This window comes from Pseudopodoces humilis, chromosome 3 (genome assembly GCF_049639895.1).
Source record: "Pseudopodoces humilis isolate 2021_Gansu_Grassland_sample_001 chromosome 3, ASM4963989v1, whole genome shotgun sequence".
In the NCBI taxonomy this organism is placed as follows: domain Eukaryota; kingdom Metazoa; phylum Chordata; class Aves; order Passeriformes; family Paridae; genus Pseudopodoces; species Pseudopodoces humilis.
The window spans coordinates 30,161,217-30,188,691 of record NC_142202.1 but is presented as its reverse complement, the minus strand read 5'-3'; the positions used below and the strand labels follow the sequence as shown (position 1 = coordinate 30,188,691).

The window sequence follows — 27,475 nt, the reverse complement described above, 5'->3', positions numbered from 1 at the left end:
TGAAATATTTTGCCCACTTCCTGGTTCAATTTTGAGCTTTCCTTCTAGCTCTCATGGCTTTCTTCCAGATTCTGGCATAGAATATCACCAAATATAGGTGCTTTAGTGCAGTTCTACCAGTCAGTGCAAAGTAAGTAAGAACAGTAATATGAATCTAGTACAAAGCAGACTCAGAGCCTTCTTTTGCTAGGAAAATAAGTATTCTAAATCCTCCAGATTTACACATCATGGTAGTGCCAGAACTAACCTGCGACCCGTCTTCAAGACCTTCAACCAAGATCTGATCTGCTCTGTGTGCAGCTCTGCAAATTCAGGTTATAAATGGATAATTGCATTCACTGTTATTAAACCTAATAAAACTTGGACATCACGAACGACATGAAGGTCACCAAAATGCCCAAGCCTGAACAGATTCAGAGTAAAATAAAAGAAAATAAGAAGTTGGAAAGGTGGGGAGCAGGATCGTAGAGGCTCTGCCTCCACTTTTTTCTTTCCCTTCCCCTCCCCGACACAATCCTTGGCGCTGCAGCCTCCCGACACCCGCCCGTCCGCCCCCGCGACGGCTCCTCATGTCTGCCGGGCGGGGCCGGGTCCGGCTGGGCTGGGCTGGGCCGGGCTGTACCTGGGCCGGCCCCTCCCCGCTTCCGCCGCCGCTACAAAAGCGGCCGCCGGAGCCCCCTGCCTGCCTGCCTGCCGCTGCTCCGCTGTGTCAGTTGCGGAGCTTCTGTGGGGAGTGGGAGCTGAAGCTTTGCCGGGCCCCCGCGCATGGGGGGTCGCTCCCGGACATGCCCTTCTCGCCGCTCGGCTTCTCTGTCCTGCTGCTGGCGACCGCGGGAAGGTCGCTCCCGGTGAGGAGGGTGAGTGCCTGCGCTGGGCGCGGGGGCCTTGCGGAGCCTCCCCTGCCCCGTGGGGCTGCCCCGGGCCGGCCGGCGCCCTCAGGGCGTCCTGTGGGGGCTGTGCTCCCCCTCGCTGCTGCTGTAGCCGCGGCTTCGGACGCGCCTCGAAGAGAAGACAGAAGTTTTAAACCCGTCACTTTTTGGGCACCCTCGCCAACACTTGCAGCACAAGCGGCGGCCGCCGGGGACGGCGGGACTGAAACGTGGGGAATTTTCTGGGCGTGGGTCCCGCCTAGGAGGTGTGCGGCCCCGCAGGGTGTCTCGACGGGCGGGCGTGGGCTTAGAGCGAACGGAGTGGTGGGAAGAAGCGGAGACGCTGCTACTGGGAGGGCATTGTCCTCGAGGTAATGCTCCCCCCGGCACCCACAGGAAATAATACGCGTGTCTGTAAAGGCAAACAAACGTAGTGCCGTGGGAAAACCAGAGCAGCGCCCTGGCGGGGAATTGTAGGGTTGGCTGTGACACAGCGTTGAGCGTGGGAAAGCAAAATATAATCTGTGTGAAGAGCAAGAGGAGGCAATGGGGAAAAGGGAAAGGGCTAGGGAAGGGATGATGGACAGAGAAGTCTGATTGGTTTGGTGACCTGGGGACAGAGGTGCAATCTCTCATGGAGAGAGATGGAGGTTACAGTGTTGGGGTGGCAGCAGGAGGCTACTGCTGTAGGGAGAGCAAGGTTCAAAGCTGGCATTGTGAGCTGCAGAGGTCAAGGAAAGAGCAGTGTATCTGATGATGGACCTAATACACTGTCTAGTTTCTTTCCAATTGCTAAAAGCTTTTGAGGTTACAGATTTCTACAATAAAGCACTAAGAGGATCTGTTTAATACCAAATTATGGGTCTAAGCCTGTACGGTTGTCTGACAGGTTGGGTTTTCTTGGTGATTTTGTTTTACTTGTGATCCACCTCAGGCCCTTAAGGGTGCAACAGGCACAATTTGCCCTAGGGAAAATCCCAAAATTAGGAAAATCGCTTCATTGTTAAGACGATCACATACTGAAGCAGGGGCCCATAGAGGCCGGGCAGCTTCCATCTGTACAGGTGTTTGATATTTGACAGCTTAAATCCCTGAGCTACTGGAGCTTTGACCACAGAGCAAACTATTAGTGGAGCTGCCAGCAGGAGATAATCAAGGTGAAGTACGTGTCTAAGCCAAGACTCCTTTTCTACCTGGATGAAGAACCATGAGAAGAAAGAGGCTTCCATGGCCTCAACACTATATAAAGTTATACACTATAACTTTAGTCATGCAGTAGAACAAGTAACACCAGAGGGTCTTACCTGACAATGTCTCTAGAGCTGTGATTGTGCTTGTTGTATGCTGAGAAACAGAATTAAGTACTCTGCTCAGTCATAAGTGTACAAAAGTATAAGACTGGCTATCTCAATTCTTTTCTGAGGTTCAGTTTAGAATAGTTTTAAAGGAAACTTAAAATATCACTGTGCAGGCAATAGTTGGTAGTAAAATCTGTGAAAGACAGGTGAGAGGAAGGCAGAATGATGTGATACAGAGTGGAGGGAAGAAGAATTTCATTGGTGCTCCAACTAATGTTTTATCTTGACTTTCTCCCCTCACCCCCTCAAACAAGTGAGGAAGGGAAGAGGAAGAAGAGAAAGCTGAGACTGTGTGTAGAAGGAAGAAAAATTCTAGTCTGTAGCTTTTATCTGAGGTGGTGTTGCTTATATGCTGTAATCTTAAATGCAGGGTGACAGGTAATTCCTAGGTCTAGATCTTCCTTACAGCATTGAGGGTAGTAAAATTACCAAGAGTTGGCAGCACAAGGTTGCACTGCAGAATCTCATTACTAATGACAAACTTGTGTCCTTTTCCTATTTGGCCTTGAGCAGTGATGCCCTGCTGCTGAGAGAGCTGACAGGCAGCTGGCCCCTGGTTCACTGCCATCCAGCTCTCTCTTGGATTTGGATTTCAGATCCTGCTTTTCTATGTAGTACTTTTGCTCAAAGCTTTGATAAGATAATCTCAAAAAAGTAGTTTAAATGTCAGTGAAGTGCAGAAAAGTTATGCCACAGCTTTGATTTAGGGGCTTCTGTTCTTCAAACTACCCCTGCTTTTGTTTCTAAGGTGAAATGGGAATAATAGAGGTGGTCTGGGTAGAAGTAGAAACAGATTAATTTAGTGGCAAGGCTATAGATATTTTGCTCTCCTCACGTCTTGTTTCTGAAGTGTACTGGTATATGAATAGAAAAACACATGTAAATATCAACACTGAGTGTGGGTGTATGTATGTTACTACTGCTGCTGTCAGTTACTGTTATGTTAATGAGGCTTATTTAGATACAGCAGCCAGCTGTTCTCCCCATCACCAGCATGACTTTGTTCGGTTGCAGGTATTAGAGGCATGTATAATTAGTTACAGCTACTTGCTCATCCTTCCAAAGCCTGCCATGGCTGCTTTCTAGTTCCGCATGCAGCATCTGCTTCTTTAACCATGGGTGTGTAGGATTGAGTATTTGTCTCTAGGAGGGCTAACTTTAAATCCTGATAAGCTGTGAAGAAAAGATGCAATGTGAGGGGGGTGGTTTTAAGTGCCTTGTTAGTCTGCTGTACTCTGCCCTTGAGGGCATGGAGGTCCCCAAAGTGTTTGCATGCCCCAGCCCAGGCTTGTAGGATCATGCCTAATTTGACTTCTTGTCTTTTGTTATGTCCCCGAATGCTGAGAAGACTGAACTATGGTTCTTGACTACCACTGTCCTGTAGATCAGTGTTCTTTAGAAGTCATTAGGGTGGTAAAATGACTGTAGAGCTTATCTGAAAAAAACAAAAAGTGAACCTGTAAACACTCCTTGTGGAAGTGAGGATGGTGAGTTGAACTGCATCTTGGTTAGCTGTGAACCTGAGCCCAGAGTTTCTTGGCTAGCTCAGAGATGGGTTTTTTCTTCACTCCAGCTCGAGCCCAGGAGGAGTTTTAGCTAAACCTTTTATTCAGTTTTAGCTTAGGATTTGAGCTCACCAATTTACTTTTGGAACTCAAGTCTCTCGAACAAGTAAAGAAACGGGGGATCCTTCTGCTGGGTTATGTTCCACAATTTATTACTGTGAAGGGAACTCCAGAGAATGAGACAAAGGTTTGGGGTCTGGGGTGCTTCTTCTAACAGAGCTTCTTCGGAGGGTGAGAATTTCAGGGAGAAACAATTATTTTCCACAGAAAGGAAATTTACACACTTTCTACACATCAAGGTTAAACACGCTAAGGTAGTAACAGACGTACATTCCTCTGAATGAGAAACATCATGCGTGGGATGTACAGAGTAAGCCTGGAAGCGCAGGGGGGAGAAGGGGGTAAAGGTACACACCCGGCCTCCCTTAGATGGGACACAGGAACCGGAAAATGCATGGAAACCAGAGGCAGTAACTTCAAACAGGGACCGGGAGAACAAAGGCTGGAGTTCCCGCGCGCATTGGGAGCTAGCTCGCCTGTCGGGACTACTCCCGCGCCTTCCCGTGCCGGGGCCAGAGAAAGACGGTGTCGCTCTATTTGGAACGGAAAGAACGACACAGACTCTCTTGAGAATCAAACAGAGAATTTCTCTTCGGTTTATTACCTCCGATCTTCTTTATAGACCGATACGTGAAAGTACAGAAAAGTAAAACTCTTATTGGTTAGTAAACTAACACATCACCATCATTGGTCAGTGGTGTACACCACCCCTCGACCTTCTCTTGCAAGAAAACAAGAAACTAACAAACAACACCTGCAAGGCTGTTTTCTATCTCTGAGGATTGTTTTAATTCCTCCTTATGAATTCCCAGGCCACTTTCTCAGTCAAGACTGAGAAAGTTATGCGGCCTGCTATTCCACAGGCACTGTGCTCCCTGCTTCATAGTCAGCATCCATAACACAGAGCGGCTCTGACTGCTGGAAATGACAGCGGCGCATTCTCTCCACTCTATCGGGCTCCCCGCTGTTTCCCTGCTGCGGGGCAGAGGGGGAGGGGGGTAATGGCAGGCCCTCTGCGACGGCAAGGACTCAAACAGAGGGGTCTGAAGAAGGAAAACTCCGGTAACCACGGTGAACCCAGCCCCTGGCAGGGAGCCCGGGGGGGGGGGAGGGGGGTGCAGGGGAGGAGCTGTGGCTTGGGGGGGTGTGCATTCCAGGCTAACAGCTACAAACATAAACTAACAATCTCTAACTTAGTAATATAGTAACAACCCTCATTACAACAAGCTAGATCTTCACCTGGGTAAAAATCCCTCCAGTAGCAAGTTGGCTGGAGGTTCTGTGTTATTCCTTCTCTCCATTTTCTGCTCCCAAAAGCTTCACTGAACTGTATTTTGGTCTTTTTTTGTTGCCCGTACTCTGAAAATCAAAATATGCTAGACCAGCATCAGCAGCATATACTGGCAGAGGTATAGGAAGCAGTGGAGTAAAGGGTGAACCACTGGACCATCTTGCTGTAGTTAATATTCAAGGACACTTGTCTGGCTTCTAGGTAATGGGCTGCTTTCCCAGGAATATGTCCAGGTTCTTAAAACCTTAATATTTGTAGGCTATTTAAGTTTGTTATTATATTATTATGGTGTAAAACATAAATTAGATGATTGTATTATATATAATTCAATGTGGATTAAATTGCTATCTGAAGTGTTTAAAACCTTTATGTATTCATAAAATAATGTGGCAATTTTTGTTTTGTTTAGAAAAACCCTAATTTTCTGGAAACTTTTTAAAGATAGTGGCAGTGTGTGTGCTAAAAAGCCAGATGGCCTAACATAGCAAATCTGATTATAAAAATTAAAATTATACTTGTTACAATATCCCAAACATAACTATATTGAGAAGAGGAGGGGATGACACATGGCATTTCAGGCTTAAGATGCCTAGGACAAAGATATGTCATGACAGGACAAGGGGGAATGGCTTCAAACTGAAAGAGACTAGTTTTAGGTTAGATGATAGGAAGAAATTGTTTACTGTGAGGTTATTGAGGCACTGGAACAGGCTCAGAGAAGTTGTGGATGCCCCAGCCCTGTCAGTGCTTAAGGCCAAGCTGGATGGAGCCTTGAGCAACCTGGTCTAGTAGAAGGTGTCCCTGCCCATGGCAGAGGTGTTGGAACTAGGTAGTCTTAAAATCTCTTCTAATTCAGGCTATTCCATGGTTCTGTGATCTCCAAGAACCAGAGGAAAGGACTGTATTTCACACAACAGAACAATGACTTGGTCCTTGGCATTGTTTAAAAGCTCTGATGTCTGTTCCAGGAAAGTTTAAGTTGGTGAAACAGCTCTTAAATCCTTCCCCCTATTTCTGTAGCTGTGACTTCAGCATCACTACTTCCCCACCCCCCCAAACTAGGAAACAATCTGAAAGTTCGGACAAAAGTATTTGAGGGAAAGTGTAGAAAGATACAGCTGGGCATGGAAGGACAGATACTATGGCTGTGCAAGGATATGTAGCTCTCCTTTGTGAGAAGAACTCACAAAAAAGAATATTGTCAAAGTAAGATGGAAGTGATGAAGGTTTGCAAAATTAATCCTTCTGCACTCTGAAAGTTGTGACTCTGTAACTGAGATAAACTTCAGTGAAACTGGGCCTGATTTACAGAACATAAACAGTTGTTTGCCTTCTGTCAGATTTTTAAAGATACAGTATTATAAAGCCTGTATAAATAGGGCTTTAATTTGCTGCATTGATTGATTACCAGTTACTTGAGAGGACATACCAGGAGGAGCTGTTATCTGTGAAATCACAGGGCTTGCACTAGTTTTTAACTTGGAAATAGTCCTTTTCAAAACTGATTGTTTCTTTCTCCAATGCTGTAGGGAAATGAAAGCTGTTACCATCTTCTTTCATGAACAGCTTTTGCGTTTCTGTGATAAACCAGTGTATGTACTGCCATCAAGGCTGCCTCCTCAAGTATCTTTGTGGAATACATCATTTGTATTAGTTTGTGTCTGAACAAAAGTGTACACAATAGCAGCTATGTCTCTGTTTTGGAAAAAAAAAATTCAGCCAAATATATGAGACCTTTTATTTAAGCTCTACAATGTTGTTTTCTTGTGAGCCTAAATTAAAACATCAAGCAGGAACTCATTTCATTAAATAAAATTTCCTACCCTAGCTGCTGAATAAAGACTGAATTTATTGCTTGCATCCAATGCTTTGCATTAGAAGAGGGATATGGTAAGCATATCTAGGGATCTTTAGCTTGCCAAGTAGAAGGTAACCCCTTCAGATGTTATAGTTTCATATGCAACAAATTTGAACTTATGAAGGGTGAAAAAACGTGTGGTGGTGGTGGCTGAATAGTGTTCTTCAATGCTTTGTTCTTATCAGTTTTGGAAAGTGGTATTTATGAATTTCAACCATACTGGGCTATGCTTTCTGCATTCCAGTGATCCCTTGCCTTGGTATGAAAGTGGAGGAGCTTAGAAAATACTCATCAGTCTTCATAGGCAGGAGGACAATCTCCAGAAAAAGTTGCAGCAGCATCTAGATCTGTGGTTTATAAGCATAAACATGAAAAGCCCACTGCTTCCACTGCTGAAGGAATGTAGATGAGTTTACTCATATAGCCAGGAATATGGACCCATGCAAGAGGAAACTCCCTCCAGTTTTACTGGGACTTCAGTAAGACTTAAAGACAGTGTTCCAGGGATACTGCACATCTTTGTGGAGGAGAACCTGATTAGATTTCTACCAGTTGTCCTCACCTTAATTTTTAAGCTCTTCTCACAGAAATAAACAACTGCCACTGCTGTATGTGAATGAATCTATATGGGTTGCTTAAGTGTGGCTATAATAACATGAACAACTCTTTCCCAAATGTTTACATGAAACCTTGCGAGCAGCCTGTGCCCCAAGGTCAAATATGGTTTCTTAATAGTCTTGTAAATACTGCAGTTACTGTACAGTGAAAACAGAGGCTTAATTTAATAGAAAGAACAATCAAAAATATGGTAACTGTGTAGAGGAAGTCGTTTAGACGTGAAAAAAAATACTTCCTTCAGCTGGTCATTTTACTGACTGTTTTATTGCTGTTTCACCATAATTGATTGTTAATAGATTGCTGTCTTAGTGTAGTCTGGTATTGACTGCTATTTTTCTTTCAATTAATTGCATTTTATTGTTAGTTTGCCTTCTCACCATCTTTTTCTTCAATTGTTTTATGCTGGCTTTTAGAATTACCATATTTTTGTCTTGTGCTTGTCTGTTCATTGAGGTCAACTGCATTGACCTGTTCTATTCTTGCCTTGTCACACTGTGCACATGCCCTGCCACTCTCCCAGTGCCTTCTCTGATAATTTCAGGACAATTTTTGAAACTTGCATTCTATTATTGATAGATACTGTTTTACCTATGTGCTGTCTGCTGCACTCTAGGACAAGTTCAGGAAAAGGAACCTGCTTTCTCGTTGTGCCTTGGAAGCAGCTAAAGGGTTGGGACCTTTGTAGAAGAACTTTTTTGCGTGTGTGAAATTATGAATCGTATGATCACACTTAGAAGCTTGTGACTCTTTTGGTGTCCTGCCTTTTTCCACTACCTTCTGGTTCTCTGTTTCTTTAGAGAACAAGCGAGCGTGAGTTAGCCTGTTATCTAAGTTTTGTTGTAAGTAGAGCATATCTGCTTACCTCTTACTGTTGTTCAGGCTCATTTTTCCCTGTCCCTTCTGTAGAACTGCACTTCTCCCCCACCTCCCCAGCTGCCTCTTCTCCCCATGAAGCAGTTTCTTTGTCAGATTTAATGAGTTTAGGGCAAATAGGAAGGGGGATGTGGGGTGTTTATATGGGCACACCTGCACAGGACAATCTCTGAAGTTTTACTCTTCTTAAGACTTTCATTTCTGACTAGGGTTCTTTGGTAACTCTTCTGACATCTGGAGTTCTGGTGCTGCACAGTACATCAGTCTGGAAGCTGAATCACACTGAAAGGCCTGGCATCAGGAAAACCAAAACACTTGTGTGAGCAGCCTGAGGGAGAGCAGTGCTGTCCTATAAATCCTTATTGAAATGGGAAGAATGGTGACCACTGAGCCTTTTTGCACTACACATGTCTCTGGTGCAGGGCAGAAGCGTATAGAACAGTGTGGACATGATTTTCTGAACTTGAGAGAGTTTCAGGCTCTCAGTGGCTGATCTGTCTCCCAAGGTCTTTTGGGAAACTTTTCTCTCTCAAGGACTGTTGTGTAAGTAAGATTTTAGTTCTCAAAACAATGACACAGATGTTCTGAGATGTTTTTTCTCTTGTGCCACCAGTGGGATGAGGGAGGTATTGTTCCTTGTACCAATCACGTTAATCTGTATTGGAACACCTTATAAAAAGGGTTGAAAACACTGAAATAAAGGCTTCTGCCTCCTGGAAATAAAACGTCAGCTGCTTGTGATATTGAACCCTCACTTTCTACTTCGTGTCCACTAGTGACAGAATGGTCCTCTTTATACTGCAGAGCATGTGTTTATGGCAGCATGAGTAGGCTGAGATTTGCTGTTATGTGTGGACAAGCCAAAAGCAGACGAGAAGTTCAGCTTCAGAAGAGCCCTCCCAGCTGCTTTGGCTTTGCTTAGGGTGGGTATTTCTCTGGTGCTTTGAAAGGCGGTCCAGCTACCTGTGAGCACAATGTGTGTGCTGAAGCAAGTTGAGGAATGGATGTCAAGCTTTACCCTAATGTCTACTAAGCACTCAAGAGATGTACAAAAGTAATTCCAAAAAATGGGTGGATTGCACCTCTTAAAACCAGGTTATTTCATGATATGTGGCATTAATCTTCCTTTTCCTCTGAGTTCTGCTGACAATAAACTTTTATATATTACAGGAAACAACTATGGTATTCTTTCTTTTGCTAATATTCCTACTTGTGTTCTGCTCCATAGATATCATGTTGTGAGCAACATCTCCTGGATGCTACATTCATCCTTATGTATTTAATTGTGAACACTTTTTTTTTCTTCAAGCATATTCCAGTTGTTCAGTTGCAGCTCTGCTTTTTTTACAACTGACTTGCAGAGAGTTTATTTCTCATGTAACCGGACAGAGTCAAATTTTGCATATGCTCATCTCTTCTAGCAATTAAATCTTTCTTGACATCTGAAAGAAACTCTTATGAGTGTAATTGGACTTTATGATATATAGAGTGTGACTGGGAGACATAAAGGATAGATGACAAATAGGCAACTATCGCAGTTTTTGAGACTGCATGCAACTGAACACACCAAAGTTCATGCAACAACAGCCACGGTTTATTGTTGGGCGCCTTTTCTTATAGCGGCCTCAAATTTCCCATGCTTACACACTTGATTGGCTGGTTTCTTAACACCACCCATCTTGCTGGCCAATAATATGTCTGCATTCAATGATTGAAGGGGGTTGGCTGGGGTCCTGTTTGAATTTGAATCTGGCCTATCATTATGATAGCTGGGGACTTGTTTACTAATATTCTCTAACAAGCTTAGGCTGGTTGAGTTGGTGTCTGTTATAGCAGGTTTATCTGTGCAGCTTACAGACCAGCTGTAGCTGTTACAGATGACTTCTCAACTGCAGCAATAGGGCCACAGTTCTCCAAGAACCTTATAGAGCAGATAAATCAGAGGATTACTTTATTACCTTTCATGGCTGTCAAAACCTTTGACCACCTTCAAAAAAACCCAATCAAACCAAAGCAAACTTGAAAATCACTCCAAAACAGAACTGAACTTCTCAGGCATTCCAGAACATCTCTTTTTTAATTTGAAATTTACTCTATATAAGGCATTAGGAGGATAGTAGGTGAGGAGGTATGATATATCCCTGTAATTGCAAAGATCTTATCACCAAGTCTTTAATGTTTTTCAAGATGGCATAGTCAGCTTTTAATGAAGAGCAAAGGACAAAGGGTTTGGGCTCAGTTAGATGGGAAGACTGTTTTTTAAGTCACTTGTTACATTTCAGGTCATGTATACACAAAGCATACAGGAAAACATTTGATGTTCATCTTAGAAGGAGCCTTTGTGGATGTGGGTTAATACTGCATTCTGTGCTGCAGTCCATCTCTAAAGCCCCAACGCTGGGGAAGGGTTGGAGACACTAGAATAACTATCTACTTCTGTCTAACATACTCCTGTGATATTTGTCTCTCTCCTAGCTTTTCATTGAGTAGATGATAAATCCTAGGCACAGTGTGCCATGTGTATTGTCAGCAACTCAGCAGGTGTTTTTGCTCTTGCCTGTAAAGGAGACTGTTTCTGAGCTATTGCAGATAAAATAAAGGCAGAAGACTTACTCCCTTTGGGTGTTTGTTGCTTCTTCTAGTTTGTGCAGGTGCCTGGTGGAAATTCTGAAGTATAGGCTTAATGTAACTACTAAGCTGTGGTGTGAAAATGTAGTTCTTGTTATATTTCAAATCTTCTTGGAGAGACTGAGGTGCCTGATACCTGCAGTCCTGTTTCACAAAATTAATTTCCTGAAATCAATACAAAGGCTCCTGGCGATGCAGTAGCCTATTCATGGGTCTTCTTCAGGATGGAAATTGGTAACTTTGTTTCTCCTCTGACATGTATAGAATGTTGTACAGAAGCTACTGTGAAACTATGTTTTCTTCTGTGTGAAATAAACTATATCAAATAAACATAGGGCTTGCTGCAAGTCATTTTGATATGCAGAAAGGGTTGGGTGTAAAAAGCTTTGTGAAATATCAGATGTCTTACTTTGTCTAATTGGAGGGGGAGAACCAGGAAACTCAAAAGGCCTGGTTTATAGGTTACAGAATGTTCTATTCAATGACTACTTTATGAAACTATTAATTTACTCATCCCAACGTGATCTTTGGGTTGTTCAGGCTCAAAGTAGTACCCTGAGAGCTGGAATAGGGTGGCAGGATGTCTTGGTTCTAGAAGACAGGTGTCTGCTAGGGAGAGCAGGAGCCTCCCTTGGGATGAAAGAATGTAGACCCCCTCCCTCCGAATTATTATAAATTTGAAATCAAGGGGGCTTTCAGGCAGAGATCTGGGGATAGGAATAACAGTTCTTTACTAGTATAACCAGGCAAACAAACAAACAATAACTACAGCAATAACAAGAACACAGAACCAGGGACCCCGGGACAGCTTTCTCAGCTGAGATGGGATGGAGGAGAGGTTTTGTTTTCACAAACCCCCTCGGGCAGTCAGTCCCGGTGCTCCTGCAGGGCTCTGAGGAACAGTCGGCTGGAAACAGCAGGGACGAGCTGAGATCCTGGGCCGGTGGCTGAGGTGTATCAGCAGCTCCGCGGCGGTGGCTGCCACACGTCCCGGCAGGGCAGGGGGTGAGAGGCCACCAACAAAGAGGGGAGAAGGAGAAGAAGCAGCCGCTCCGTCTGGGTGATGGCGAAAAATCCCTTCTCCCCACCGCAGCAGCTCCGCGACCCAGCACACGAACCCAGCACCCAGAAGCCGAAGAAAGACAGCCCAAAAAACTGTCCCCACCCTCCTTTCCTGCCCCCTTCCCCCCCCTCCCTGGGCCCGGCCACTCTTTGTCCGTTGTGAACACCCCTAAGTACCGGTAGTTAGGTTGTCCCAGCACATAATGGGTAAAAAAAAAAAAAATAAAAAAGAACACCTAACCCTCAACACAGGACGAAGTACCTGTCATATTTGCGAAGTCCAGAAATATGTTGCCTTTATGGCTGTCACTTCTCTACAGAAGCTTCTCTTTATTGCGCTGAAGAGATCTGCACACAGAAATCCACATTTTGTACCTTTCAGAGAGAGTGAGAACGTAAGCATCAGTGCTTGAATTTTTCACTCTGTTTGAGTATGTGAAATTGAGTAGGAAGTATGAAGTGTGAGGGGAACACCAATACCTAGGAAGTTAACAATCCCTCTCCTATACCCCAAAATCATCAGAGGTGCTACTGCTGTTGTGGAAAGAATTAGATCCTGTAAAACACTTAAACTTCTTCCTAAGTCGCCTCTAAAAGGATGTTGGTAGAGCTGTGGATGCATTACAAATAATATATACAGCTATATATCACTAGATCAGCAATAACCACTTAGGTCAATCTCCATCATCATCCTATTCCTCGCAAATAAAGTTGTTCTGTTGTATAAAGCTTTATATGCAGAATGAATTTTCCTTTGTGATGGTGTTATAAATTTGTATTGTGATATTGGCTTTTGCAGATGAATATTATATGTTAAATACTTTTTAGCTATGTATGTACTTTTTTTCTTGCTAACAAGTCTTAAGCTTAAAAGAATTTCCTAGGTACAAGGCAAGGAAACCCCAGAGGGCAAGGACAGTGGGGCCCAAGCTCTTATCAAGAGAACAATAGAGGCCAAACTGTTATCAGCAGAAGATATGAAACCCAGCTGTCCTCAGGGGAAGGATGACAGCCCCGGACTGTTATCTGCCCTGACCATTTGCAAAAAGAAAGGAAACCAAACTCCAGAAAAATGCTGACCAGCAAAAATAATGATGACCAGCAAAAAAATATATGTTGACCAGCAGAAAATAAAACTGTGAAAAGCATGATCCAAGAAGGTGGAACCAGGGAGGGGACATGCTTGAATATGCATTAACCCCTCACAGCAAGGAGGGGATAAAAAGGGTATCCCTGAGATACCAGGTGTGTTCCTGGCAAGGCGCCAGGGCACCCGGCCGTTTTAACACTTTGCTTTATTTATTTTGTCTCCTAATTGTCTTTTATTTATATTAAATTCTTTTTATAATTTATTAAGTGAATCTCATTTTTAAGAATGGGAAAGTGAAAGGTGTACTATTTGGTCTAAATTATTTGAAATAGCAATTGGTCTTTGCTTTTGTTAGATGCTGTGATATTCTCTAATATACTGCCCTTTTCATTATTGTTTCTTAATGAAGACAAGTTCATCAAGTACCATTTGAAATGCATCACTCTAAGAATAACAAAAAGATCCCATTCCTTTTTTATTTCAGCAACACTGCAGGCAGAGTACGCTGTGGAGGAAAAGAAAGACAGGATGCTGTTCTGTGCTGTTTACAGTGGCACTGTTACAAATTGCTCAGCAAATAAATTGTGTTTGTAGTCGACTTCTTTCAAAAAGACCTAAATCCTTAATATGTATGACCTCTCTAAATGAAATACAGAGCATCACAGATGGTATGGATGGCTTTCAGATATAAAGGTAGTGAGAAACATCCTGTTCAAATAGTATTTCAGAAAATGATATGCCATCACATTTATTGTTGTGATAGATGTGCTTTGAGCCTAGACCCTGCCAATCCTTTGTATTAGTTGAATTGAGTAAAAGTTGACACAGGAAACTTGAAAAACCTGCATTCATTGCACTCATCTTTGCTCCCTATGGGCTTCCAAGGGGCAGCAATTTTATCTTTTAATTAACAATAGTTAGAGGAGAAATTTCTGCTAGAAAAAAATTGTAGAATGATTCTATAACTATTTAGTTATATGCTCTGTATTTGTTCATTGCTCTTTGGGGATTAAGACACTTGGTGGTAATGAATAAGGCTATTAAAGCTGAGTAAAATAAAATTGATTTTATTACTAATAAAATGTAATTATAAAGGAATGTTATCTTGATAATTTGAACTCTTAACTTAATAGCCTTGCAATAGTAGAGATGGTTTTAAATTGCAGGAAACAAAGCTGGAGCTGGAAACTGCATTTCTTGATGTCTCACTTGTTTTGATACCTAAATGATATTGGAACCAGAGAATGGCTGAGGTTGGAAGGAACCTCTGGATATAATCTGGTTCAACCTTCTTGCTCAAGCAGGGCCACTTAGTTATTTATTCGTGTAAGGTAACCTCAATGCCAGTGGGTCATTGAGCTGTCAGAGCTCTCTATTTCCTGCTCTGTTTTCCTACTTGTTGCTTATACTTAATGAGTGGTGGGACATCCTGTAATGGTTGAATGAAGCTTTTTTCTTACTCCTTCCTCCTGCCTTCTTTGCACTCTGCCACCATTCATCCATCTTAATTAGTTATAAACTCAATTTACTGTAGCTTTTCACTGATCCAAACTTTTTTTTTGAGGTGAAAAGGTCTAATAAATCTCTGTCCAGTAGACTTAAAATCACTTTGGATTGGACTCAGATAGACCTTTACAAGATCACACCAGCAATTAAACATTGAGTAAGGAAATAGGCTAATGAGTACATGGATTAATCTCTTCCCTGACATATTAATTCTAGAGGAAGCTCTTATATTAGTAGACTTAATTTTCTGTAATGTTAATATTTTGAAATGTCTTGTGTTATTGCAGCTTTGACTACTGCTTGGTTTTTGCAAAAGGGCATCACAGACTTTCCAAATGTGAACAGCAGTCTTGTCTTTGGACCTTTACTGTGATCTTCCAACATGCTCTTCCTCTTCCTAGAAGGATGATAGATGGGGTTTCTGGGGTGGGGTATTTTTTTTTTTTTTTTTTTTTGTCTTGAGGGGTGTGTATGGTGTATTGTAGGGAAGCTCTTGGAAAATCCAGTCAGAATCAAATGTTTTTTAACAGAAGATTAATTCCTGTGTCAGGATGGGTGGAAAGTACATGCTTTCAGCTGCAGAAAGTACTTGGGGTCCTCTTTGGGGTTAGTACTCAAACTTCTTTACATGGTTAGAGGAGAATGTGCAGAGCAAGCTGTCCATCTTGTTGCTGAAGTAGTCGTGGTTAGTCTGAGCAGTCAAGGGAGAGGTGCCATCCAAGACAGTGGTTATTGATGACGAGGAATCTAACTGTAGGTTGTGGCTCACTAATAAGTTTTCTTTTTTGCTGATGTGGTGTTTGTGCTTTCAAATAAAAGCTTTCTTCCAGAGCTAGAGAATGGAATAGTCAGGTGAGAAAAGAAGCACAGGTGTCTCAAGATCTGTGTTAAATGTCTTTGTAGCCTCTCATCAAGTCTGGTGGAACATCTTGTAGCTGATGAGAAATGTCCAGATTTGGACCTTGGGATAGTGTTTCCTTTTTTATTTTACTATCTTGCATGGAAAGATTTACAGTTATAAACAACAAGTTTGGAACACTCAAGTATGGGATGACAGGCAGCTGGCCTGGAAATATTCAACTTCCACTGCCACTGAGATCTAAATGCTTCGTGCTTATTTTGCAATACTTTGCTTTTATCTAGTTTTATGATCCAAACTGGAAAATAAACTATTTGAACAGTTGGGAATGGAGAGTGTCAGCCTATTTGGTCTTGTCTAAATAATCTTCTCTTTAGCTGCCTTTCCCTCTCATCTGTCTTTTCCTCTACCCTGGCGCCTTCTTAAGTTTTTGACCATTTCTGGTCCAAGGAATCTGACAAGAGAAATGTTCTGTGAGTTAGTGTCCTTTCCATTAAAAACTCTGGTAGAAACAAAGCGCCTGTCTGCTGTGTGTTTGTCTGCTTGCCCAAGCTGCTCATCTAGTGGGCTCCTCTAGGGAGCATGTCCCAGTTCTGGCCAGTGTTGTCTTCCTGTCCTCCATGTAGTCAGTTACTGCCTTTTCTGGCTGTGTTGTTTCCTCCCTTGAATTCCATAAAATGGATACTTTGGAACAACTCCAGTTAAAATGAAGGTTTTTAGAATGATCCTGGCCCTCCTCCCTTCCCCCTGCCTCCCCCCACCCCCTTTTTTATACAGTGATTAGCCTTTAGAGATTCTGGGCTCACCTGGAGCTTCACTATATTGTAGTGATGAGCATTAGTGATTTTTTTGTTGTTGTTTTGAAAAGCAAATAAAAATGTCTTTTTGTCTATTTTTTTCCCCTACTTTTTTTAAACACTGTATATAGCTGAACAACCTATTATTTTGGATACAGGAATTGTAAAGGATTTAACTTCATTATTTTCTGACTTGTTTATTTCAATAATTTGAGATTGTTGGATAAAGGATGTTGCAGGAGGTTTGTATGCAGAAGGACTTACTGCATCTGAATAAATTTTGGTTGCCCTACAGGATGCATCTTAGTGACCTGAACAGAAGCTGTTCCTGCAGGTTGTTAGAACACAAGGGTTTTTATGTTTCTGCCATTTCCAGCCTGTTTTTGGAGCTGGCCTTTACTTTCTTTTCCCCTTAGTACTTTTAATTCTAACTGGGTAATAAGTGTTTTTACTTATATCTATGGAGTGATGTTTGAGCCGGACTTTCACATACTGTGTCTTATTTACCTATTTTAAATCTAAGTGCTTCAGTGAACTTTCTGTGTTCATAATCTACAATGCTAAAGTAAAGAAGAGGCCTGAGGTGGAAAAGGGACTGTTGTCTGCAGTACAGCAGTGTGCTACTTGGGTAGCTACAAGGAGCATACATATTTTTTTGGGCAATGTGTTCAGGCATGAAAATTTTTACCAATCTCTAAAAGCAGGTGTGATCCACAGCCCTGATACTACAGCACTTCCATCTACAGATTCTGACTTGTTTACCTAGTTCATGCCTTCCAACTGGAAAAGTAGAAAACAGAATGTAAACTACCATCTGCAAGCTGCAAAACTGAAAGAGTAAAAATTGTGTGAAAGGAAAACATCATATAAAAAGAACAAGTACTTTTAACTTTGAGGAGATATTGGGGGATACTATAAGCATGACTACCTCCAGCTCTGCAGATATCTTCTCAGAACTTAAACTGTTCTGGTAAGAAATGGTGGCTAAAATAACTGCAATGGTTATGTATAATGAAAAGGTAAGGAAGCTGATAGCAACAAGTACAAACCAACGGTTTCAAAAATGCAAATGAAGATAAAACTGTCTAATACGTCTGCATAATCTGAGGCTAAAGGACAACTGGCTTCTTTGTCAGAAACCCACTTAATGGCCATGGGGTGGAGGAGCTATACTCTCCTTTGCAAGGCTCCACAACAGTGTCGTGGTATGTAATGATAGCGATCTATGAAAAATTCAACTTCTGTTTGCTTTCACTAGTAACTCTTATCTGTTTAATCTGATATGCATCCACCAATTTTGTGGAAAGACTGAAAAGTTGTCTAACCTCATAAATATTAACAAACCTGTTATCTTGGGAAAACTAAGGCAGATAAAATTTTAGTTACTTCAGATACATCTTATTAATTAAAACTATTGTGACATACTTAATATTTTGCAAGGTAGTTAGTTTTAAACAAAGTAATTTGTATGGCTAATTTAACTTGGACTAGAAATAAATGAAGAATTCAGTACCAAGGGTGATAAACCACAGTAGCATCTAGCATGAGTGCAGTGGATTCTTGGTCACTTGGAGTCTTCAAGTCAAGATTAGATCTGTTTCTGAAGGATATTTTCTGGTCAAGTTGGCATGTGTGAAATGGATGCAGCAGTTTGTGTGAGGCTTTAGAATGTACTATGTGGAAAATTTATGAGTTTATCACATGAATCCTTTGGCCTCAAGGTCACTGTGGTTGCAAAAGGTGAAAAATCATGAGCTGTATGGGAGGGAGCGTAGATGAGGAAAATTGAGGGGCTATTTCTCCAACTGTTGAAGTACTCATGTCTTTGCTTCTTTTGAGTAATATATTTGACTCCTAGCTTAACATTTTGATACTGGTAATTAATTTTATACAGTGTATAAGATTTTATTACTACTCACTTCTAAGATGGTGGAAAACTCGGATTATTCTTACATCGTACTGTGAGCTGTGCTGCATTTGTGTCTGCTTCACAGCAACACTTAGCTTGTCACGCATTTTTCCTGTTTGATTTTGCATCTGAAAGTAAGGCTGTTTGGCTTGCAGTGCTGATAGTATGAGTGCCTTGTAAATCATAAAGAGACAAGGAGAGTGAGGTCTGGGTGAGAAAATCACCACCATTCTTTGGGCACAGGGAAACCACTGCCTTTAAACAGTGATGCTGGTTTATGCTGCTTTAAATGCTGATGATTATTATGCTGTAAGATGAGCCAATCCTTCAAAAGTAGATTTTAAGGGTGAACTGAGGTGAAAACATAAGTCTTTTGCAGAGCAGGTTCATTCAGAGAGAAAACTTTTCCTCTGAAAATACATGTCAAGCTGCTGCAGCGGTATAGATGGTAGGGGTGCTGCGACCTGCCTGAAGAAGCATCTTTAAAAAGACAGCCCAGGAGCACAGGCATGTCCCTAGCCTGGCGTGTGATTGTCAGCTCAGCCCAGCAGCAGCTCTCAGGTGACACAGAGAGGGACTGAAGCACTGTATGGCATTCCACAGAGCACAAGCCTTTATTAAAATCAGGGCCCTCTGTGAAAGGAGCCAGGAACAGCAGCTCCTCCAGCAAGGGAAAAAACCCTGGGGTTTATATAAGGGAAAGAGAGGGGTGGAAAGAAACTAGTAACAAATGGGATACAAGTAACTTGGTGAAGTGACAGGGAGTAAAACCAATGGGATACAATAGATCAATATATAACTTGCAAAGGTCTCTGGGTAGGATACTTTCTCACTATGAGGAAAAGTATCCTGCTTAAGGATAGGCTCTCCAGAGGAGTGTCACAACTTCTTTGCTGGCCGATTTTTTTGCCCCACAACTCCCCCTCCTTTATTTAATAAAAAAAGCTTCTCCCAGAGACTTTGCAATTAACCTTTTGCAACAGCTAAACACACATAAGAAAATAATGATAATTAAAAGGGTACAAAAAATATTTTTCAAGGGGGAGGCAACCCATCCTTTGAGTCTCCAACTTTCAGAAAGGCCTTCAAACCATTTGGGCTCTTTCTCCATTCTGAGTTCCTGAACCATATTGTGGATATGCATAGTTTGGATGTGTGTGTGGATGCCTTCACTGTGGCTGGTTAAGTTGAAGCAGTACAGTCCATCAAACTCCTCACAGCTGTGTAGTTGGGCAAGGAGCAAGAAGTCTATCGCAGCTCAGTTTTGGAGCGTTGCATGCCTGACCGTCTCTTCATCAGCCAGAAGGTCACTCAGTACAGAGGAGGTTAAGTTGACCTACTTACCAAGCAAACAGTCCAGGTGAGAAAGCTCACCGAAGGCTTTAGCAGTGGCTCCCCAAGGTAAAAAAGCTGACATCACTACCCTCTTTGTATCGGACTAATCTTCAATTTGGCTATCGCGATTTTCATCTAATTGAGTGAGTTCTCTTTTTTGGCCGGCCAATTCATTTCTTTTCTGCCCATCGTAAATCAGGGTTGAATTTGGAGTGAGAATGATAAGCTGGCCAAGTGTGAAGCAACCTCCCTGGAGTCAGCGGGCAATTCCTGCCCACACTCTATCCCCACAGATCAAGAACACTCCCTGGGATAGCATTTTGGGACAGTGAGAGGAGGCGAACTGTGTGCTGCTGGTGTAATTGCACCACTTAAATTGATTATGAATTTTATTGTTTGGCGAAACATTTTTCTTTGTCTGGATTACCCTATGATATTTGGAGGCAAGCCATGCCTTGCCTACTGGGCGATAGTCAAAGTTTACACAGTAGGTGGCCTTGGAGGACCCCAAAAGCTCCAATTCCTGGGATTCCTCTGATACATGAGGCAAGATCCTTGTCCACTCGTCCCAAGTATCTACCGGGTTGGGTACTTTCCCCATGAATTGGTATTCGTGGGGCTTCAAAGAAACCCCTACCAGGCATGATGACAGAGGGTTGGTGGCACTGCCCATGGACAAGCACATATGATCTTGCTTAAGAGTCTTTGCAAGGGTAAGCCATATGTTTTCTTTGGGCTGTGCTACCAGCCAGGCATCCAGGACCGATATTTTCAGGAGCATCCAGAAGGTCAAGAAATCAAGGATGGCTTTGATTCCCATATGCTATAATAGAATATAAAAAGATTAACTCTGATTTTGAAGGGGGGGTATTTTTTTCCCCTTTCTTCTCTTCTCTCCCCACTTTTTCTTTAAAAAACTATATAAAAGGAGCAGGTATTGGGGTTGAAGTAGTTATTTGCTGGTGGAGTCATTCTATGCAGAGGGGACGCATGACCAGTCACCAGCAGCAGCACTGAGGTGCATTTCAGTGCAATTAAGAAGGGGGGATAACATATGGGTAAAGGTTTAGTGGAAGGAGGAGGATATGGAAAAGGAAGGGAAAGGAGAAGGGAGTTAGAGGAGCTTTGTTTGAAAAATTGCAGCTTCACAGTTTTCAGCTGGGTGTTGGCTTGGATCTTGTTTGGGCTCTGGTGGCAGGACAATTTGGTGGACTCCAGTAATGTCTCCGTCTCCAGGTGGTGGCTTGTCTTGTCGATGGACCTGTGTGGGTCTCAGAAGGCTGTGATTGATTTGGTTCTGGTGCAGGTTTTGCAGGGCCTAAGTATGGTTTTATATTTTTTCCTGGGAGCCATTTAAGACCGGATGGTGTGGACATGTAAGCATACCCTCTCACCCAGGTAATCAGTGGGAAAGGTCCTGATGTTTGTTGTGATTCAGAGTCCTTGATCAGCACCGGCAGCTTCTCTGTGAATTTAGCTTGGGCCGAATTAGAGAAGTGCCATATTACAGGGGGGTCAGGCTCTGTAGGTGAACAATTTAGAAAATTCATAACATACAAAGCCTTACAGAGCCTCTCAATGGGAGGGATGATCTCTGTTCCTCCCCGCTGCTGATCAAGGACTCTCTTGAGGTTCTGATGTGTCCTTTCCACAACTGATTGCCCTGTGGGAGAGTGAGGTATGCCTGTGGTGTGCTTCACTCCACACTGATTGAAAAAGTCCCTCAATCTGTGAGAGGTGTAAGCAGGCCCATTGTCAGTTTTTATTTGTTGTGGGACTCCCAGGGTAGCAAACACAAGGAGAAAATGCTGGATGGTATGTTTGGCATTTTCTCCTGTGTTGGCTGAGGCAAACACTGCACCAGAAAATGTGTCCACTGAAACATGGAGATACTTGACTCTCCTGAAAGAGGGAGATAATATGTGTAACATCAGTTTACCATAATTGGCAGCTGTTAAGGCCTCGGGGGTTTACTCCGTAACTCATAGCTGGGATTTGAAAGGACTGGCAATTGGGACAGATGGCAACAATCGTCGTTGCTCGATCTCTGGGTAATTAATAAGAATAACATTCTTATTAATGCAGGGACATTTTGATGATAAAATGAGTGTGACAATTTCACTTGAGCAAAAATGTCAGGGACAATGGCCGCTCCAGCAGGCATGGCTAATGCATCCGCTCTCCTATTTCCTTCCGCGATGGTGCCTGGGAGGTTGGTGTGTGACCTCACATGCATGATATAATATGGTTGCTTTCTGTGGGAGATGAGGTATATTAATTTAGAAAGCAATTTATACAAATTTCGGTTAGATCAGTTACTAAGTTAAAAGGTTCTTGAAACTTTTCAAAAGCCCTGACAATGGCTGCCAGTTTTGCAATCTGTGGTGATCCTTCAACCACTTGGACATCAGACTCCCACTTCTGTGTCCTGGGGTCCCTCCAAGTCATGACTGACTTGTGGGATTTCCCTGAGCCATCAGTAAAAACAGTCAGAGCCTTGAGCAGTGTTTTGCTAAGTAATAATTCAGGGACCAAATTGAATGTGGATTTGTATAATTTGTGGCCAGGTGAGTGTATAGAAATCTGGCCTGAGTAGCTATCAAGAGCGAATTGAAGGCTTTTGTTGGTCTGGAGCAAAGGCTCCAAATCTCCAGTTGTCAATGTAAGGAAAATGCGAATGTAAAGAATGTGAATTTACACCCTGCAACAGCGCGGAGATGGGCTCTAGCCTTTTTAATGAGTTCAGCAATGATTTCCTGCAGAGTAGTGATAGTCTTGGTTGGTTGATTATCTGTAAAGATCCACTCGATAATGAGTGGATCTTTCAATGCCATGTCCCATTGAAATATGAGTGCATGCAAGCATGGGGCCTTACCCAGGACGGACGATCAATTGAAAGGGCAGGCTGGGCTTATAATGGTGGGCTTGCCATGAAGACAGTGCCTCCTGGACCTTGACAATGGATTCTTGGGCCTCCAGCATGAGGGTGCATGGTGAGTCAAGGTCCTCGCTGCCGTGGAGCAGGTTGAAGAGTGGCACGAGGTTCTCTGTCATGATCCCAAGCAGGGGACATACCAAATTGATGGACCCGCAGAGCTGGTGTAGATCTCGCAGGGTCTTTGGCTCATCCTGGATGGTCAGCTGCTGGGGTACAAAGATCTGCTTACAAATCCGAAGTCCCAGGTAGGTCCATGGGCAGGTGTGCTGGATTTTGTCTTTGCGGATTTCGAACCCAGTGTCTTCAATTGTCTTTATTGTTTTTATATAGAGTTTGTTTTAAATAGTTTTCATCAGCGGCACAGATCAGGATGTCATCTGTAGGAGATGCTTTCTGGGGACAGTCTGAGACACGGCAAAGACCTCTATAATTGAGTTAGGTGTTAGAAGTTTATTTCAGGGCGTGGGATAGAGAGAGAGAGGGAGCCTGCTATGAGCCAGCAGATAGAGCTCAAAGCGGGCTCAGAGAGAACAATACAAAAGAGGGTAAAATATGAATACATGAGTTCAAGACTTAAGATTGCTAAGAAAGAGAGTAACAGAACAGAAGTGAGAGAGCCAGGGAAAAAGAGAGTGAGTCAAGAGTGTAGAAAGCGTGAGGCAAGAAGGCCAAGAGAGACGAAGAGAGCTTAGAAAACCAAGAGAGACAAGAGAGACCAAGAGGGCTAAAAGAGAGCTAAGAGAACCAAGAGAACCAAGAGAGCCAAGAGAGCGTAGTAAGAGAGTAGCAAGAGCTAAGAGAGACAAAGAAAACCAAGAGAGCGAATTCTCTTTTGCAATTACTTATATAACCTATACCTTTGAATATTCTATTCCTTTACTAACCAATCTTTCTAAGTATACTAATACAGTAACATTTGTGTGCAACCTATAGAAATCGCAGTTTTTGCATATTTTTAGTTATCTCAGGGTCCTTCAGAGCTTTCCTTATAAGGCTGGGAAGAGGGGTCTCAGCTTGGTTTTATTGCAGGAAAGAATGTGTTCTGGCATACCAGCCCGGTTTCTTTGAATTATTCAAACCGTGCTATCATTTGTATTTCTTCCTTAGCCTTTCTGGCTACAGAGTCATATTTATAATTTCTTTCTAATTCTACCTTCCCAACAGTCATCCGTCCAATGCAATATGATTGCATTTAGGAACAGGACCCTCACTGGGGACAGGATGTGGGCTACCTACCACTGGCAAATGGTGGAAGAATTTTTCATTCCTTGCGGGAGAACAAGCCAGTGGTACCTTTTTAGGGGTGCCTGTCTGTTCGGGGAGGGATCAGAAAATGCAAATCTTGGGGCATCTCGGGGATGGAGGGGGATGTTAAAAAAGCAGTCCTTCATGTCTATAATTGCAAGCTTCCAGTCCCGAGGAAGCATGGAAGGTGAGGGCATGCTGGGCTGGAGGGGGCCCATATATTTGATGACATCATTTATTTTTCTAAGATCGTGGAGGAGCCTCCACCTGTCTTTGCCTGGTTTTTGCAAAACAAAAACAGGGGAATTCCAAGGGCTGTTAGTTTCTGTGATGCGTCCCTTGGTGATCTGTTCCTCCACAAGGGCTTCCAATACATGCAGTTTGGTGTCACATAGACTGATCAACCCACACTGGATAGTGTTGTTTCCAGGTGAGCTGAGGGATGGTAAGCTTGGCACGCTTTTCAGTGACCCCTACTAAAAATCCCTGCTGGGAATGCGCAAAGAGGCCTGCCATTGGGATAAGAGATCCCTCCCCCAGAGGGTGATTGGTGCCCTCACAACAAATGGCCGGATGGTTGCCATTTTTCCCTTGGGCCCTTCTATGGTGACATTTTGCTTGCTCCTCATAGAGACCACAACTCCTCCAATCTTCAAAATCATCCCTGCCACAGGCTGTAATTCCCAATTGGCTGGCCACTCGGAACGGGCAATGATGGTGACGTCCACTCCCGTGTCAAGCATGACTGGGCAATGGATCTTTTTCCCCTTGCAGAAATGGCTACACTCTATAATAGGTTTCTTGAAGCCCACAACCTGAGCCCATATTGTGGTAGGATTGAGGGGAACCTGTTCTGGACAGTTTGATGGTAATAAAAAAGCTTGTGCCACAGGCGTCTGACTATGTAAATAGTAAGGTGGGTCTGTGTATGCCAAGGAGACAAAAATCTTGTCTCCTGGGTATACAGTTTGGACTTACGGAATAATGTAGATTTGTCCTGGTGAATTAGAAGGATCCCCAAGGATTAGAATATTGGAGGGACCATCTGGTGGCCCACGTTTCCCTGTGGGGATTTTATAAATAGTCACTTCTTAGATGTATAGAAAGTCTGGTCACCAGCTGGCACCGGGTTCCCACCTGAATCGCTCCCTATGTCATGTCTTCTGGATGTGGTCGGGGATTTGTGACTAGGGTCCTTGTGGAGGCAGGATGGTAGGCCTTGCTGCTGGAATGGAACAATGCAGCATTTGATTTGCTGTCGGAGCGCAGGGCTGTCCTGCACTCTGCTTGAAGTTTCCCAAATGCCAGCTCTGTCTCGGTAACCATTGGTGGTTGGGTGGTTGGTATTGGTTTTGTAAAAAATGTGTCTCAGACAGTCTTTAAAGAAATGCCCAGGTTTGCCTCAATTGAAACAGTGGCTGCTATCTTTGTTCACTTCTGCTGCATATGCACCAGATAGTCCTTCTGCTACCCCTTTAGCGACCACAAGGGCCACAGTGTTCTCAGTGGAAGTGGAGACGTGCTTGGTGCAGGCTTCTGCCATTTGGTCAATTGTTGGTTCAGGGTCAAGCGGAAGGGCCCTTAAAACTGCCGTTTTAGCAGTGTTAGCATTTATTAGCCATAGCTATTTTTACCAGCAGTTCCTTTTTTGCCTGCAGGCACTCTATTTGTTTTTCAATGGCCAATTTTAACTTAACTATGTATTTAATGAAAGATTTGCTTGCCCCTTGCTTGATATTTGTGAAGCACTGTGTTGGCATTTTGTCATCAAGGTAGTAGAAAGAGATATCTTTGCAGCACTAGCAATGTCCTGTAAGGTTGCCTCATCCTGGTAGGTCTCAGGCTTGGTCCCAAGATTTTTGGAAGTCACCTTCACTCGCCAATTGTTCATTCTAACGTTAAATTTCACTTGTTAGCATCTTATGTGTATGAGTCTGCCAATTGTTTAAGATGTTTTTTCCACTGTCTCTCCCACAGCATGTATTCTGCTGGGGAGAGGAGGCAGTTCATAATGTTCTTGATGTCATGGGGCACCATGACATGGGTGGTGAAGGTGGCTTCAAACAAGTTTTTGAAAAAAATGGGAGCCTCTACCATACTCCTTGTCTGCTTTGCATAGATCCTGTAACTCCCTGTAATGTAGGGATTCCCATACACTGGCGACTGCCCCTGCCCTGTCACGCCTATGTACTACAGGGAAGGCTAGAATCTTCATGGACAGGGCTGAGTCCCTGGCCCGAGTCACCTCCCCTTGAATTTCAGCCCAGTGGTCCTCATACTCATAATCTAAATCTGAGTATGAAGCCACACTGCTCACATTCTCTGGGGGGGATGGAGGGTGTTTAATAACAGTGTGTGGCCGTTTCAGGCAACCAGAGCTTGCTTGTTTCTGTGAGTTTGTGGAATCCAAGATGGCTTCCTTCCAGTTGCTGTAATTCTGACTTCTGGTCCTGGTATTATGAGGACCGGAAGTGGGAGTGCCATCGAGAGAGCAGCTCAAGTTGGAAGGGGCTTGGATAGGATCCATGATAGGGAAGGGTTTCCTGGTGGAATGGGAGGGGCCCAACACTCTTACACCCAGCGATGCGGTGGGGAGGGAGGAGGAGCAGGATGCAATCGGAAAAGAGGGGTAGACGCGGAAAGTGGCCATTTTGGGGTGCAAAGGCAGGAAGACTTGGGTGCGAAGGAGACAAGATGGTGGGCCTGGCCACGTTGCTGGTGCTATCTTGTGTATTAACATTAACTGGGGGGAATGCAGCTGGTATGTGGGCAGAGGGAGGAGGGTAGAGGAAAGGTCCAGAGCGGCATGGCCAGTGCCATCCTGGTAAGGGTAGAGAGGCGGTGGGGGGGGTGTCAGGGAAACGGCAGCAACCCTGTGCCTGGTGGCTACATCCACCTGCTGACTGCCCCTCAGATGGGGAAGAGGGGTTGGGAGAATATGGGGAGGTTGAAGGGAATAGGGGTTTTAACTGGGGTCCTGAAACAATCTCAAAACTTTTTCCCTCTTTCTCAAGTGATTGAATAATGGTTTAAAACAAAGGAAAAAATTTTGCAACAGAAAGATCCCCATTGGCTTGAACTGTATACAACTTTCTTCCCACATTATCCCAAAATTCCCCCAGATAAACAGAATCGGAAGTAATTTTAAAATGTTTGAAAATCCAATGAATAAATCTCTTTAACTACCATTTAGAAAACTTAAAATCTCCCATGACAAGGGTGTCCACAACTTGGATATAGAAGTCTCTTTCAGGAGGGGTAAGCTTGGGTCTGCTAAGACAATTTCCCATCTGAATATCTCGTTCCCCGCCCAGTGGAAAAATGTTAATAAAAATGAGGAAGGCCCAAGAAAGTTGAAAAACTTGAAAATGTAGGAAACCCACGATTTTTCTTCAGCTGATGCCGGCAGGGCCAACGAAAAGTTGGTGGGCAGGTGGTCACCTGACAGCCAGTCCTCAGGGGCTCTTCTTTCTCCTTTGCCCCAGATGGTCAGTGAGGGTCCCGGTCATTGCCCTTCAGATTGCCTCTTGCTAGAATGTAAGGGGTTCTCCTCAGGGGGTGGTGGCTCCAACAGCAGCACTGCAGTTAAAACTGCAAGTGGATGCTTCTTCAGG

At 43.4% G+C, this 27,475-nt stretch overlaps 1 protein-coding gene across 2 annotated transcripts in view; it reads left to right on the top strand.

Moving 5' to 3' along the window:
• The first annotated feature begins 669 nt into the window (after positions 1 to 669).
• Positions 670 to 27,475, top strand: part of GLP1R (glucagon like peptide 1 receptor) — a 110,132-nt gene continuing 83,326 nt past the window's right edge. For both annotated transcript variants that reach the window (XM_088053241.1, XM_005533237.3), the window contains exon 1: positions 670 to 857. In XM_088053241.1, coding sequence (XP_087909367.1) covers positions 786 to 857 — 72 coding nt within the window. In that variant the 5' untranslated portion in view covers positions 670 to 785. The remainder of the gene's footprint in view (positions 858 to 27,475) is intronic.